The sequence below is a fragment of the Melanerpes formicivorus genome, unplaced genomic scaffold, assembly GCF_026170545.1.
Source record: "Melanerpes formicivorus ecotype bairdi unplaced genomic scaffold, bMelFor1.0.p_v2 SCAF_684, whole genome shotgun sequence".
NCBI lineage: Eukaryota > Metazoa > Chordata > Aves > Piciformes > Picidae > Melanerpes > Melanerpes formicivorus.
In genome coordinates, this window is record NW_027143036.1 from 27,142 (window position 1) to 41,400 (window position 14,259).

Below are 14,259 nucleotides of genomic sequence, written 5' to 3' on the forward strand. Positions count from 1 at the left end.
CCTCAGCATCTGCCCCCAGGGACCCCCTGAGACCCTCAGCAGCTTCCCCCTGCAGCCTCAGCATCTGTCCCCCAAGGACCCCCCTGCAGCCTCAGCATCTGCCCCCCAGGGACCCCTCTGTGGCCCTCAGCAGCTTCCCCCTGCAGCCTCAGCATCTGCCCCCAGGGACCCCCCTGCGACCCTCAGCAGCCCCCCCCTGCAGCCTCAGCATCTGCCCCCCAGGGACCCCTCTGTAGCCCTCAGTAGCTCCCCCCTGCAGCCTCAGCATCTGCCCCCCAGGGACCCTCCTGTGGCCCTCAGCAGCTCCCCCCTGCAGCCTCAGCATCTGCCCCCCAGGGACCCCCTGAGACCCTCAGCAGCTCCCCCCCTGCAGCCTCAGCATCTGCCCCCCAGGGACCCCCCTGCAGCCCTCAGCATCTCCCCCCTGCAGCCTCAGCTTCTGCCCCCCAGGGACCCTCCTGTGGCCCTCAGCAGCTCCCCCCTGCAGCCCTCAGCATCTGCCCCCCAGGGACCCCTCTGTGGCCCTCAGCAGCTCCCCCCCTGCAGCCTCAGCATCTGCCCCCCAGGGACCCTCCTGTGGCCCTCAGCAGCTCCCCCCTGCAGCCTCAGCATCTGCCCCCCAGGGACCCCCTGAGACCCTCAGCAGCTCCCCCCCTGCAGCCTCAGCATCTGCCCCCCAGGGACCCCCCTGCAGCCCTCAGCATCTCCCCCCTGCAGCCTCAGCTTCTGCCCCCCAGGGACCCTCCTGTGGCCCTCAGCAGCTCCCCCCTGCAGCCCTCAGCATCTGCCCCCCAGGGACCCTCCTGTGGCCCTCAGCAGCTCCCCCCCTGCAGCCCTCAGCATCTGCCCCCCAGGGACCCTCCTGTGGCCCTCAGCAGCTCCCCCCTGCAGCCTCAGCTTCTGCCCCCCAGGGACCCCCCTGAGACCCTCAGCAGCTCCCCCCTGCAGCCTCAGCATCTGCCCCCCAGGGACCTCCCTGAGACCCTCAGCAGCTCCCCCCTGCAGCCTCAGCAGCTCCCCCCAGGGACCCCCCTGAGACCCTCAGCATCTCCCCCCTAGGGCCCCCCCTGCAACCCTCAGCATCTGCCCCCCAGGGACCCCCCTCCACCCTCACCATCTCCCCCCCACCAGCCATCAGCATCTGCCCCCCAGGGACCCCCCTGCGACCCTCAGCAGCTCCCCCCTGCAGCCTCAGCATCTGCCCCCCAGGGACCCCTCTGTGGCCCTCAGCAGCTCCCCCCTGCAGCCTCAGCATCTCCCCCCAGGGACCCCCTGAGACCCACAGCAGCTCCCCCCTGCAGCCTCAGCATCTGCCCCCCAGGGACCCCCTGTGGCCCTCAGCAGCTCCCCCCTGCAGCCCTCAGCATCTCCCCCCAGGGACCCCCTGAGACCCACAGCAGCTCCCCCCCTGCAGCCTCAGCATCTGCCCCCCAGGGACCCCCTGAGACCCACAGCAGCTCCCCCCTGCAGCCTCAGCATCTGCCCCCCAGGGACCCCCTGAGACCCACAGCAGCTCCCCCCTGCAGCCTCAGCATCTGCCCCCCAGGGACCCCCTGAGACCCACAGCAGCTCCCCCCTGCAGCTTCAGCATCTCCCCCCCAGGGACCCCCCTGCGACCCTCAGCAGCTCGCCCCTGCAGCCCTCAGCATCTGACCCCAGGGACCCCCCTGCAGCCCTCAGCATCTCCCCCCTGCAGCCCTCAGCAGCTCCCCCCAGGGACCCCCCGAGACCCACAGCAGCTCCCCCCCTGCAGCCTCAGCATCTGCCCCCCAGGGACCTTCCTGTGGCCCTCAGCAGCTCCCCCCTGCAGCCCTCAGCATCTCCCCCCCAGGGACCACCTGAGACCCTCACCATCTCCCCCCCACCAGCCCTCAGCAGCTCCCCCCCAGAGACCCCCCTAGAGCCCTCAGCATCTGCCCCCCAGGGACCCCCCTAGAGCCCTCAGCATCTGCCCCCCAGGGACCCCCCTGTGCCTCAGCATCTGCCCCCAGGGACCCCCCCTGTGGCCCTCAGCATCTCCCCCCATGGACCCCCCTGCGACTGTCAGCAGCTCCCCCCTGCAGCCTCAGCTTCTGCCCCCCAGGGACCCCCTGAGACCCACTGCAGCTCCCCCCTGCAGCCTCAGCTTCTGCCCCCCCAGGGACCCCCTGAGACCCTCAGCAGCTCCCCCCTGCAGACTCAGCATCTCCCCCCCCAGGGACCCCCCTGTAGCCCTCAGCAGCTCCCCCCTGCAGACTCAGCATCTCCCCCCCAGGGACCCCCCTGTAGCCCTCAGCAGCTCCCCACCAGCAGCCCTCAGCAGCTCCCCCCAGGGACCCCCCTACAGCCCTCAGCATCTCCCCCCTGCAGCCTCAGCATCTGCCCCCCAGGGACCCCCCTGCAGCCCTCAGCATCTCCCCCCTGCAGCCCTCAGCAGCTCCCCCCAGGGACCCCCCTGAGACCCACAGCAGCTCCCCCCCTGCAGCCTCAGCATCTGCCCCCCAGGGACCCCCCTGCAGCCCTCAGCATCTCCCCCCTGCAGCCCTCAGCAGCTCCCCCCAGGGACCCCCCTGAGACCCACAGCAGCTCCCCCCTGCAGCCTCAGCATCTGCCCCCCAGGGACCACCCTGAGACCCTCAGCATCTGCCCCCAGGGACCCCTCTGTGGCCCTCAGCAGCTCCCCCCTGCAGCCCTCAGCATCTGCCCCACAGGGACCCCCCCTGCGACCCTCAGTAGCTCCCCCTTGCAGCCTCAGCATCTGCCCCCCAGGGACACCCCTTCCACCCTCACCATCTCCCCCCCTGCAGCCTCAGCATCTCCCCCCCAGGGACCCCCCTGTGGCCCTCAGCAGCTCCCCCCTGCAGTCTCAGCATCTGCCCCCCAGGGACACCCCTTCCACCCTCACCATCTCCCCCCCAGCAGCCCTCAGCAGCTCCCCCACAGGGACCTCCCTGAGACCCTCAGCATCTCCCCCCTAGGGCCCCCCCTGCAACCCTCAGCATCTCCCCCCTAGGGCCCCCCCTGCAACCCTCAGCATCTGCCCCCCAGGGACCCCCCTCCACCCTCACCATCTCCCCCCCACCAGCCCTCAGCATCTGCCCCCCAGGGACCCCTCTGCAGCCCTCAGCATCTGCCCCCAGGGACCCCCCTGTGGCCCTCAGCAGCTCCCCCCTGCAGCCCTCAGCATCTCCCCCCCAGGTACCCCCTGAGACCCACAGCAGCTCCCCCCCTGCAGCCTCAGCATCTGCCCCCAGGGACCCCCCTGAGACCCTCAGCAGCGCCCCCCTGCAGCCCTCAGCAGCTCCCCCCAGGGACCCCCTGAGACCCACAGCAGCTCCCCCCTGCAGCCCTCAGCATCTCCCCCCGAGGGACCCCCCTGCAGCCCTCAGCAGCTCCCCCCTGCAGCCCTCAGCATCTGCCCCCAGGGACCCCCTGTGGCCCTCAGCAGCTCCCCCCTGCAGCCTCAGCATCTGCCCCCCAGGGACCCCCCTGCGACCCTCAGCAGCTCCCCCCTGCAGCCTCAGCATCTGCCCCCCAGGGACCCCCCCTGAGACCCTCAGCAGCTCCCCCCTGCAGCCTCAGCAGCTCCCCCCAGGGACCCCCTGTGGCCCTCAGCAGCTCCCCCCTGCAGCCTCAGCTTCTGCCCCCCAGGGACCCCCCTGCAGCCCTCAGCATCTCCCCCCTGCAGCCCTCAGCAGCTCCCCCCAGGGACCCCCCTGCAGCCCTCAGCATCTCCCCCCTGCAGCCTCAGCATCTGCCCCCCAGGGACCCCCCTGCGACCCTCAGCAGCTCCCCCCTGCAGCCCTCAGCAGCTCCACCCAGGGACCCCCTGAGACCCTCAGCAGCTCCCCCCTGCAGCCTCAGCATCTGCCCCCCAGGGACCCCCCTGCAGCCCTCAGCATCTCCCCCCTGCAGCCCTCAGCAGCTCCCCCCAGGGACCCCCCTGCAGCCCTCAGCATCTCCCCCCTGCAGCCTCAGCATCTGCCCCCCAGGGACCCCCCTGCGACCCTCAGCAGCTCCCCCCTGCAGCCCTCAGCAGCTCCACCCAGGGACCCCCTGAGACCCTCAGCAGCTCCCCCCTGCAGCCTCAGCATCTGCCCCCCAGGGACCCCCCTGCAGCCCTCAGCATCTCCCCCCTGCAGCCCTCAGCAGCTCCCCCCCAGGGACCCCCCTGCAGCCCTCAGCATCTCCCCCCCAGGGAACCCCCTGCAGCCCTCAGCAGCTCCCCCCAGGGACCCCCTGAGACCCACAGCAGCTCCCCCCCGCAGCCTCAGCATCTGCCCCCCAGGGACCTTCCTGTGGCCCTCAGCAGCTCCCCCCTGCAGCCCTCAGCATCTCCCCCCCAGGGACCACCTGAGACCCTCACCATCTCCCCCCCACCAGCCCTCAGCAGCTCCCCCCCAGAGACCCCCTTACAGCCCTCAGCATCTCCCCCCCAGGGACCCCCCTACAGCCCTCAGCATCTGCCCCCCAGGGACCCCCTGAGACCCACAGCAGCTCCCCCCCTGCAACCTCAGCATCTGCCCCCCAGGGACCCCCCTGCGACCCTCAGTAGCTCCCCCTTGCAGCCTCAGCATCTGCCCCCCAGGGACACCCCTTCCACCCTCACCATCTCCCCCCCTGCAGCCTCAGCATCTCCCCCCCAGGGACCCCCCTGTGGCCCTCAGCAGCTCCCCCCTGCAGTCTCAGCATCTGCCCCCCAGGGACACCCCTTCCACCCTCACCATCTCCCCCCCAGCAGCCCTCAGCATCTCCCCCACAGGGACCTCCCTGAGACCCTCAGCATCTCCCCCCTAGGGCCCCCCCTGCAACCCTCAGCATCTCCCCCCTAGGGCCCCCCCTGCAACCCTCAGCATCTGCCCCCCAGGGACCCCCCTCCACCCTCACCATCTCCCCCCCACCAGCCCTCAGCATCTGCCCCCCAGGGACCCCCCTGTGACCCTCAGCAGCTCCCCCCTGCAGCCCTCAGCATCTGCCCCCCAGGGACCCCTCTGTGGCCCTCACCATCTCCCCCCTGCAGCCTCAGCATCTGCCCCCCAGGGACCCCCCTGCGACCCTCAGCAGCTCCCCCCTGCAGCCTCAGCATCTGCCCCCCAGGGACCCCCCTGAGACCCTCAGCAGCTCCCCCCTGCAGCCTCAGTTTCTGCCCCCCAGGGACCCCCCTGCAGCCCTCAGCAGCTCCCCCCCAGGGACCCCCCTGCAGCCTCAGCATCTCCCCCCCAGGGAGCCCCTGAGACCCTCAGCAGCTCCCCCCTGCAGCCACAGCATCTCCCCACAGGGACCCCCCTGAGACCCTCAGCATCTCCCTCCCCAGGCACCCCCCTGTGGCCCTCAACATCTCCCCCCAGGGACCACCTGAGACCCTCAGCAGCTCCCCCCCTGCAGCCTCAGCTTCTGCCCCCCAGGGACCCCTCTGCAGCCCTCAGCATCTGCCCCGCAGGGACCCCCCGAGACCCACAGCAGCTCCCCCCCTGCAGCCTCAGCATCTCCCCCCCAGGGACCCCCCTGCGACCCTCAGCAGCTCCCCCCTGCAGCCCTCAGCAGCTCCCCCCAGGGACCCCCCTGCAGCCCTCAGCAGGTCCCCCCAGGGACCACCCTGTGGCCCTCAGCATCTCCCCCCCAGGGACCCCCCTGTAGCCCTCAGCAGCTCCCCCCTGCAGCCTCAGCATCTGCCCCCCAGGGACCCCCCTGCAGCCTCAGCAGCTCCCCACTGCAGCCCTCAGCAGCTCCCCCCAGGGACCCCCTGAGACCCTCAGCATCTCCCCCCTGCAGCCTCAGCATCTGCTCCCCCAGGACCCCCCTGCGGCCCTCAGCAGCTCCCCCCTGCAGCCTCAGCTTCTGCCCCCCAGGGACCCTCCTGTGGCCCTCAGCATCTCCCCCCTAGGACCCCCCTGCAACCCTCAGCATCTGCCCCCCAGGGACCCCCCTGTGACCCTCAGCAGCTCCCCCCAGGGACCCCCTGCAACCTCAGCATCTGCCCCACAGGGACCCCCCTGCAGCCCTCAGCAGCTCCCCCCTGCAGCCTCAGCTTCTGCCCCCCAGGGACCCCCCTGTGGCCTCAGCAGCTCCCCCCTGCGGCCCTCAGCAGCTCCCCCCAGGGACCCCCTGAGACCCACAGCAGCTCCCCCCCTGCAGCCTCAGCATCTGCCCCCAGGGACCCCCCTGCGACCCTCAGCAGCTTCCCCCTGCAGCCCTCAGCATCTCCCCCCCAGGGACCACCTGAGACCCACAGCAGCTCCCCCCTGCAGCCTCAGCTTCTGCCCCCCAGGGACCCCCCTGCAGCCCTCAGCATCTCCCCCCCAGGGACCCCCTTGTGGCCCTCAGCAGCTCCCCCCTGCAGCCCTCAGCATCTCCCCCCCAGGGACCCCCCCTGAGACCCTCAGCAGCTCCCCCCCTGCAGCCTCAGCTTCTGCCCCCCAGGGACCCCCCTGTGGCCTCAGCAGCTCCCCCCTGTGGCCCCTCAGCATCTCCCCCCAGGGACCCCCCTGCGACCCTCAGCAGCTCCCCCCAGGGACCCCCTGCAGCCCTCAGCAGCTCCCCCCTGCAGCCTCAGCTTCTGCCCCCTAGGGACCCTCCTGTGGCCCTCAGCAGCTCCCCCCCTGCAGCCTCAGCATCTCCCCCCCTGGGACCCCCTTGCAGCACTCAGCAGCTCCCACCCAGGGACCCCCCTACAGCCCTCAGCATCTGCCCCCCAGGGACCCCCTGAGACCCTCAGCAGCTCCCCCCCTGCAGCCTCAGCATCTCCCCCCCTGGGACCCCCTGCAGCACTCAGCAGCTCCCACCCAGGGACCCCCCTGCAGCCCTCAGCATCTCCCCCCGAGGGACCCCCCTGCAGCCCTCAGCAGCTCCCCCCTGCAGCCCTCAGCATCTGCCCCCAGGGACCCCCCTGTGGCCCTCAGCATCTCCCCCCCTGCAGCCTCAGCATCTGCCCCCCAGGGACCCCCTGTGACCCTCAGTATCTGTCCCCCAGGGACCCCTCTGCAGTCTCAGGATCTGCCCCCCAGGGACCCCCTTCCACCCTCACCATCTCCCCCCAGCAGCCCTCGGCAGCTCCCCCCAGGGAACCCCCTACAGCCCTCAGCCCTGGGGGGTCAGATTGGGTTCTAGGATGCCCCAGGGGGTTAGGTTGGGTTCTAGGATGCCCTAGGGGGTTAGGCTGGGTTCTAGGAGGCCCTAGGGGGTTAGGTTGGGTTCTAGCAGGCCCCAGGGGGTTAGGCTGGGTTCTAGGATGCCCTAGGGGGTTAGGCTGGGTTCTAGGAGGCCCTAGGAGGTTAGGCTGGGTTCTAGGAGGCCCCAGGGGGTTAGGCTGGGTTCTAGGAGGCCCTAGGAGGTTAGGTTGGGTTCTAGGAGGCCCCAGGGGGTTAGGCTGGGTTCTAGGAGGCCCTAGGGGGTTGGGCTGGGTTCTAGGAGGCCCTAGGGGGTTGGGCTGGGTTCTAGGAGGCCCTAGGGGGTTAGGTTGGGTTCTAGGAGACCCCAGGGAGTTAGGTTGGGTTCTAGGAGGCCCCAAGGGTCAGGCTGGGTTCTAGGTGGCCCCAGGGGGTTAGGTTGGGTCCTAGGATGCCCTAGGGGGTCAGGTTGGGTTCTAGCAGACCCTAGGGGGTCAGGTTGGGTTCTAGGAGGCCCCAGGGGGTTAGGTTGGGTTCTAGGAGGCCCCAGGGGGTCAGGTTGGGTTCTTGGAGACCCCAGGGGGTTAGGCTGGGTTCTAGGAGGCCCTAGGGGGTTAGGTTGGGTTCTAGGAGGCCCTAGGGGGTCAGGCTGGGTTCTAGGAGGCCCTAGGGGTGGGGGTTAGGTTTGGGTTCTAGGAGGCCCCAGGGGGTCAGGTTGGGTTCTTGGAGACCCCAGGGGGTTAGGTTGGGTTCTAGGAGGCCCCAAGGGTCAGGCTGGGTTCTAGGTGGCCCTAGGAGGTTAGGCTGGGTTCTAGGAGGCCCTAGGGGGTTGGGCTGGGTTCTAGGATGCCCTAGGGGGTTCGGTTGGGTTCTAGGAGGCCCCAGGGAGTTAGGTTGGGTTCTAGGTGGGCCCAGGGGGTTAGGTTGGGTTCTAGGAGGCCCCAAGGGTCAGGCTGGGTTCTAGGAGGCCCCAGGGTGTCAGGTTGGGTTCTAGGATGCCCTAGGGTGTCAGGCTGGGTTCTAGGAGACCCTAGGGGGTTGGGTTGGGTTCTAGGAGGCCCTAGGGGGTTAGGTTGTGTTCTAGGAGACCCCAGGGTCTTGGGCTGGGTTCTAGGATGCCCTAGGGGGTTAGGTTGGGTCCTAGGAGGCCCCAAGGGTCAGGCTGGGTTCTAGGTGGCCCTAGGAGGTTAGGTTGGGTCCTAGGAGGGCCCCAAGGGTCAGGCTGGGTTCTAGGTGGCCCTAGGAGGTTAGGTTGGGTTCTAGGAGGCCCCAGGGAGTTAGGTTGGGTTCTAGGAGGCCCCAGGGAGTTAGGTTGGGTTCTAGGAGACCCCAGGGGGTTAGGTTGGGTTCTAGGAGGCCCCAAGGGTCAGGCTGGGTTCTAGGTGGCCCTAGGGGGTTAGGTTGGGTTCTAGGAGGCCCCAGGGGGTTAGGCTGGGTTCTAGGAGGCCCTAGGGGGTTAGGTTGGGTTCTAGGAGGCCCTAGGGGGTTAGGTTGGGTTCTAGGAGGCCCCAGGGGGTTAGGTTGGGTTCTAGGAGGCCCCAGGGGGTCAGGCTGGGTTCTAGGAGGCTCTAGGGGGTCAGGTTGGGTTCTAGGAGACCCCAGGGGGTTAGGTTGGGTTCTAGGAGGGCCTAGGGGGTTTAGGTTGGGTTCTAGGAGGCCCCCAGGGGGTCAGGCTGGGTTCTAGGAGGCTCTAGGGGGTCAGGTTGGGTTCTAGGAGACCCCAAGGGTTAGGCTGGGTTCTAGGATGCCCTAGGGGGTTAGGTTGGGTTCTAGCAGGCCCCAAGGGTCAGGCTGGGTTCTAGGAAGCCCTAGGGGGTTAGATTGGGTTCTAGGAGGTCCCAGATGGTTAGGTTGGGTTCTAGGAGACCCTAGAGGGTTAGGTTGGGTTCTAGGAGGCCCCAGGGGGTTAGGTTGGGTTCTAGGAGGCCCCAGGGGGTCAGGCTGGGTTCTAGGAGGCTCTAGGGGGTCAGGTTGGGTTCTAGGAGACCCCAGGGGGTTAGGTTGGGTTCTAGGAGGGCCTAGGGGGGTTAGGTTGGGTTCTAGGAGGCCCCAGGGGGTCAGGCTGGGTTCTAGGAGGCTCTAGGGGGTCAGGTTGGGTTCTAGGAGACCCCAAGGGTTAGGCTGGGTTCTAGGATGCCCTAGGGGGTTAGGTTGGGTTCTAGCAGGCCCCAAGGGTCAGGCTGGGTTCTAGGAAGCCCTAGGGGGTTAGATTGGGTTCTAGGAAGGTCCCAGATGGTTAGGTTGGGTTCTAGGAGACCCTAGAGGGTTAGGTTGGGTTCTAGGAGGCCCCAGGGGGTCAGGTTGGGTTCTTGGAGACCCCAGGGAGTTAGGTTGGGTTCTAGGAGGCCCCAAGGGTCAGGCTGGGTTCTAGGTGGCCCCAGGGGGTTAGGTTGGGTCCTAGGATGCCCTAGGGGGTCAGGTTGGTTCTAGCAGACCCTAGGGGGTCAGGTTGGGTTCTAGGATGCCCTAGGGGGTCAGGTTGGGTTCTAGGAGGCTCCAGGGGGTTAGGCTGGGTTCTAGGACGCCCTAGACGGTTATGTTGGGTTCTAGGAGGCCCCAGGGGGTCAGGTTGGGTTCTAGGTGGCCCCAGGTGGTTGTCTTGGCCCTGAGGGGCCCCGGTGGCGCCGGACTGGGCCTACCTGGAGGGGAGACCACGGGGTGCTGGGCGAGGTGCGGCGGGGGGCTGCGCTCGGGCGGCGGCAGGTGCGGCGCCAGCTCCGGCTGCGCCAGGTGCAGGAGGGGCTGCCCGAAGTGGGCGATGGCCTCGAAGACGGCGCCCGGCAGGGGGTGCTCCAGCGCCGGCACCGCCGCCCCCCACGAAGGCCCCGGGCGGGGAGGACTTCGAGCGCCGGCGGCGGGGGGGGGAGGGGGGGAGGAGGAGGAGGAGCCTGAGGAGCGGGGGGCGGGGCCTGCTGGGGCGGGCAGGGCGGGGCCGGCGGCGGCGGAGGAGGGAGGAGGAGGAGGCTGCGGCGCCTGGGGGGGCTGCGGGGGAGGCTGCGGCGCCGCCTGGTGGTGGTGGTGGTGGTGCTGCAGGAGGGAGAGAGAGAGAGAGAGAGAGAGAGGGAGAGGGAGGGAGAGGTGGTGAAGGAGAAGGGAGGCTGCTTGGGCACCAGGAGAGATCCTGGCACCAAAGCATCCTCTGGGTACCAGGAGGGATCCTGGCACCAAAGCATCCTCTGGGTACCAGGAGGGATCCTGGCACCAAAGCATCCTCTGGGTACCAGGAGGGATCCTGGCACCAAAGCATCCTCTGGGTACCAGGAGAGATCCTGGCACCAAAGCATCCTCTGGGTACCAGGAGGGATCCTGGCACCAAAGCATCTCTGGGTACCAGGAGGGATCCTGGCACCAGGACATCTCCCCTTGGGCACCAGGAGGGATCCTGGCACCAAAACATCTCCCCTTGGGCACCAGGAGAGATCCTGGCACCAAAACATCTTCCCTTGGGCACCAGGAGGGATCCTGGCACCAGGACATCTTCCCTTGGGCACCATAACATCCTCTGGGCACCAGGAGGGATCCTGGCACCAAAAATCTCCCCTTGGGCACCAAAACATCCTCTGGGCACCAAGAGGGATCCTGGCACCAGGACATCTCCTCTTAGGCACCAAAACATCTCCCCTTGGGCACCAAAACATTTCCCCTTGGGCACCAGGAGGGATCCTGGCACCAAAACATCTCCCCTTGGGCACCAGGAGAGATCCTGGCACCAAAACATCTCCCCTTGGGCACCAGGAGGGATCCTGGCACCAAAAACATCTTCCCTTGGGCACCAGGAGGGATCCTGGCACCAGGACATCTTCCCTTGGGCACCATAACATCCTCTGGGCACCAGGAAGGATCCTGGCACCAGGACATCTCCCCTTGGGCACCAGGAGGGATCCTGGCACCAAAACATCTTCCCTTGGGCACCAGGAGGGATCCTGGCACCAAAACATCTCCCCTTGGGCACCAGGAGGGATCCTGGCACCAAAACATCTCCCCTTGGGCACCAGGAGGGATCCTGGCACCAAAACATCTTCCCTTGGGCACCAGGAGGGATCCTGGCACCAAAACATCTTCCCTTGGGCACCAAAACATCCTCTGGGCACCAGTAAGGATCCTGGCACCAGGACTTCTCCCCTTGGGCATCAAAACATCTCCCCTTGGGCACCAGGAGGGATCCTGGCACCAAAACATCTCCCCTTGGGCACCAGGAGGGATCCTGGCACCAAAACATCCTCTGGGCACCAGGAGGGATCCTGGCACCAGGACATCTCCCCTCAGGCACCAAGGACCTCTTGGGTCCTCACCCTCCCTCCAAGCAGCATTTGGCCTCCCTGGGGGAGCTCCTTGGTCCCCAAAGGCCTCCTGGGGTCCTCCCCAGCCAGCCAGGCCGGCCCAGGCCCCCTCCCCTCGGCCCAGCCCCGGTGCCACCCCGGTGCCAGCCCCGGCGCCAGGGGCCGCTGGCATCTCCTACCTTCTTCTGCTCCCGCCCCGAGTGCCCTTTCTTCTTCAGCTTTGGTGCCATCTCTGCCAAGAGAAGAGGGGAGGACAGGGGAGGGACAGGCCCAGGTCAGTGCCCAGCCCCTGCTGCCGCCACGGTGCCGACCCACAGCGCCCCCCCGAGGCAGCCGACAGCCACGGCCTGGCAGCGGCCCGGGGAAGGGAGCTGGCAGGGCTGGGGGAAGAGAGGGAAGAGAGGGAGGAGGAAAGAGAGGGAGGAGGAAAGAGAGGGAGGAGGAAAGAGAGGGAGGAGGAAAGAGAGGGAGGAGGAAAGAGAGGGAGGAGGAAAGAGAGGGAGGAGGAAAGAGAGGGAGGAGGAAAGAGAGGGAGGAGGAAAGAGAGGGAGGAGGAAAGAGAGGGAGGAGGAAAGAGAGGGAGGAGGAAAGAGAGGGAGGAGGAAAGAGAGGGAGAAGGAAAGAGAGGGAGAAGGAAAGAGAGGGAGAAGGAAAGAGAGGGAGAAGGAAAGGGAGAGGGAGGAGGAAAGGGAGAGGGAGGAGGAAAGGGAGAGGGAGGAGGAAAGGGAGAGGGAGGAGGAAAGAGAGAGGGAGGAGGAAAGAGAGAGGGAGAAGGAAAGAGAGAGGGAGAAGGAAAGAGAGAGGGAGAAGGAAAGAGAGAGGGAGAAGGAAAGAGAGAGGGAGAAGGAAAGAGAGAGGGAGAAGGAAAGAGAGAGGGAGAAGGAAAGAGAGAGGGAGAAGGAAAGAGAGAGGGAGGAGGAGGAGAGAGAGGGAGGAGGAGGAGAGAGAGAGGGAGGAGGAGGAGAGAGAGAGGGAGGAGGAGGAGAGAGAGAGGGAGGAGGAGGAGAGAGAAGAGGGAAAGAGAGAGAGGAAAGCAGAAAATGGAGGGGGGAAAGAGGGGAGTGGAAACAGAAGGAGAAGAGGAAAGGGAGAAGGAAAAGAGGGAAGAGGGGAAGGAGGAAGAGGGGAAGAAGGAAAGGGTAGGGAAAAGGCAGGAAAAGAAGGAGAAAGGCAGGAAAGAGGGGGAAAGAGGAAAGGGGGGGAAGCAGGAAACGGGGGGAAGCAGGAAACAGGGGGGAAAGCAGGAAAGAGAGGGAGAAGCAGGAAAGGGTGGGGGGGAAAGCAGGAAGGAGAGGGAGAGAAGCAGGAAGGAGAGGGAGAGAAGCAGGAAGGAGAGGGAGAGAAGCAGGAAGGAGAGGGAGAGAAGCAGGAAGGAGAGGGAGAGAAGCAGGAAGGAGAGGGAGAAAGCAGGAAGGAGAGGGAGAAAGCAGGAAGGAGAGGGAGAAAGCAGGAAGGAGAGGGGGGGAAGCAGGAAGGAGAGGGAGGGAAGCAGGAAGGAGAGGGAGAGCAGCAGGAAGGAGAGGGAGAGCAGCAGGAAGGAGAGGGAGAGCAGCAGGAAGGAGAGGGAGAGCAGCAGGAAGGAGAGGGAGAAAGCAGGAAGGAGAGGGAGAAAGCAGGAAGGAGAGGGGGAAAGCAGGAAGGAGAGGGGGAAAGCAGGAAGGAGAGGGGGAAAAGCAGGAAGGAGAGGGGGAAAAGCAGGAAGGAGAGGGGGAAAAGCAGGAAGGAGAGGGGGAAAAGCAGGAAGGAGAGGGGGAAAAGCAGGAAGAGGGAGAGCAGCAGGAAGGAGAGGGAGAGCAGCAGGAAGGAGAGGGAGAGCAGCAGGAAGGAGAGGGAGAGCAGCAGGAAGGAGAGGGAGAGCAGCAGGAAGGAGAGGGAGAGCAGCAGGAAGGAGAGGGAGAGCAGCAGGAAGGAGAGGGAGAGCAGCAGGAAGGAGAGGGAGAGCAGCAGGAAGGAGAGGGAGAGCAGCAGGAAGGAGAGGGAGAGCAGCAGGAAGGAGAGGGAGAGCAGCAGGAAGGAGAGGGGGGAAAGCAGGAAGGAGAGGGGGGAAAGCAGGAAGGAGAGGGGGGAAAGCAGAAAGAGGGAGAGCAGCAGGAAGGAGAGGGAGAGCAGCAGGAAGGAGAGGGGGGAAAGCAGGAAGGAGAGGGGGGAAAGCAGGAAGGAGAGGGGGGGAAAGCAGGAAGGAGAGGGGGGAAAGCAGGAAGGAGAGGGGGGAAAGCAGGAAGGAGAGGGGGGAAAGCAGGAAGGAGAGGGGGGAAAGCAGGAAGGAGAGGGGGGAAAGCAGGAAGGAGAGGGGGGGAAAGCAGGAAGGAGAGGGGGGAAAGCAGGAAGGAGAGGGGGGAAAGCAGGAAGGAGGGGGAGAGAAGCAGGAAGGAGAGGGAGAGAAGCAGGAAGGAGAGGGAGAGAAGCAGGAAGGAGAGGGGGGGAAAGCAGGAAGGAGAGGGGGGAAAGCAGGAAGGAGAGGGAGAGCAGCAGGAAGGAGAGGGAGAAAGCAGGAAGGAGAGGGAGAAAGCAGGAAGGAGAGGGAGAAAGCAGGAAGGAGAGGGAGAAAGCAGGAAGGAGAGGGAGAAAGCAGGAAGGAGAGGGAGAAAGCAGGAAGGAGAGGGAGAAAGCAGGAAGCAGGAGGTGGAAGTGAAGCTGCAGCCCCCCCTGTGCCACCCCCTGCCAGCAGAGCAGGACCCAAGGGCCAGGCCGGCCCCAGCTCTCCCGGGAATGCTGCCAGGCTCCCAGGGGAGATCCCAGGAGAAGGCCAGGAGGGAGCTCAGCGATCCCAGAGATTCCCCAGGCCCCTTCCCTCCCCCTCCCCAGACCCTTCCCTGCCCCTCCCCAGCCCCCCAGAGGCTTCCTGCCGGCTCCTTCCCGCCCCGGCTCCGGCTCCGGGGACGCTTCCCGGAGCA

At 66.9% G+C, this 14,259-nt stretch overlaps 1 protein-coding gene across 1 annotated transcript in view; it reads right to left on the reverse strand.

The window, feature by feature from the left end:
- The window catches only part of LOC137460650 (bromodomain-containing protein 4-like), a gene marked incomplete at its 5' end in the record, with an annotated part of 83,639 nt that overhangs the window by 20,333 nt on the left and 49,047 nt on the right, over positions 1-14,259 (reverse strand). Inside the window, 4 exon segments of the mRNA XM_068170854.1 lie at positions 9,725-9,946; positions 9,949-10,037; positions 10,039-10,112; positions 11,545-11,597. Coding sequence (XP_068026955.1) covers positions 9,725-9,946; positions 9,949-10,037; positions 10,039-10,112; positions 11,545-11,597 — 438 coding nt within the window.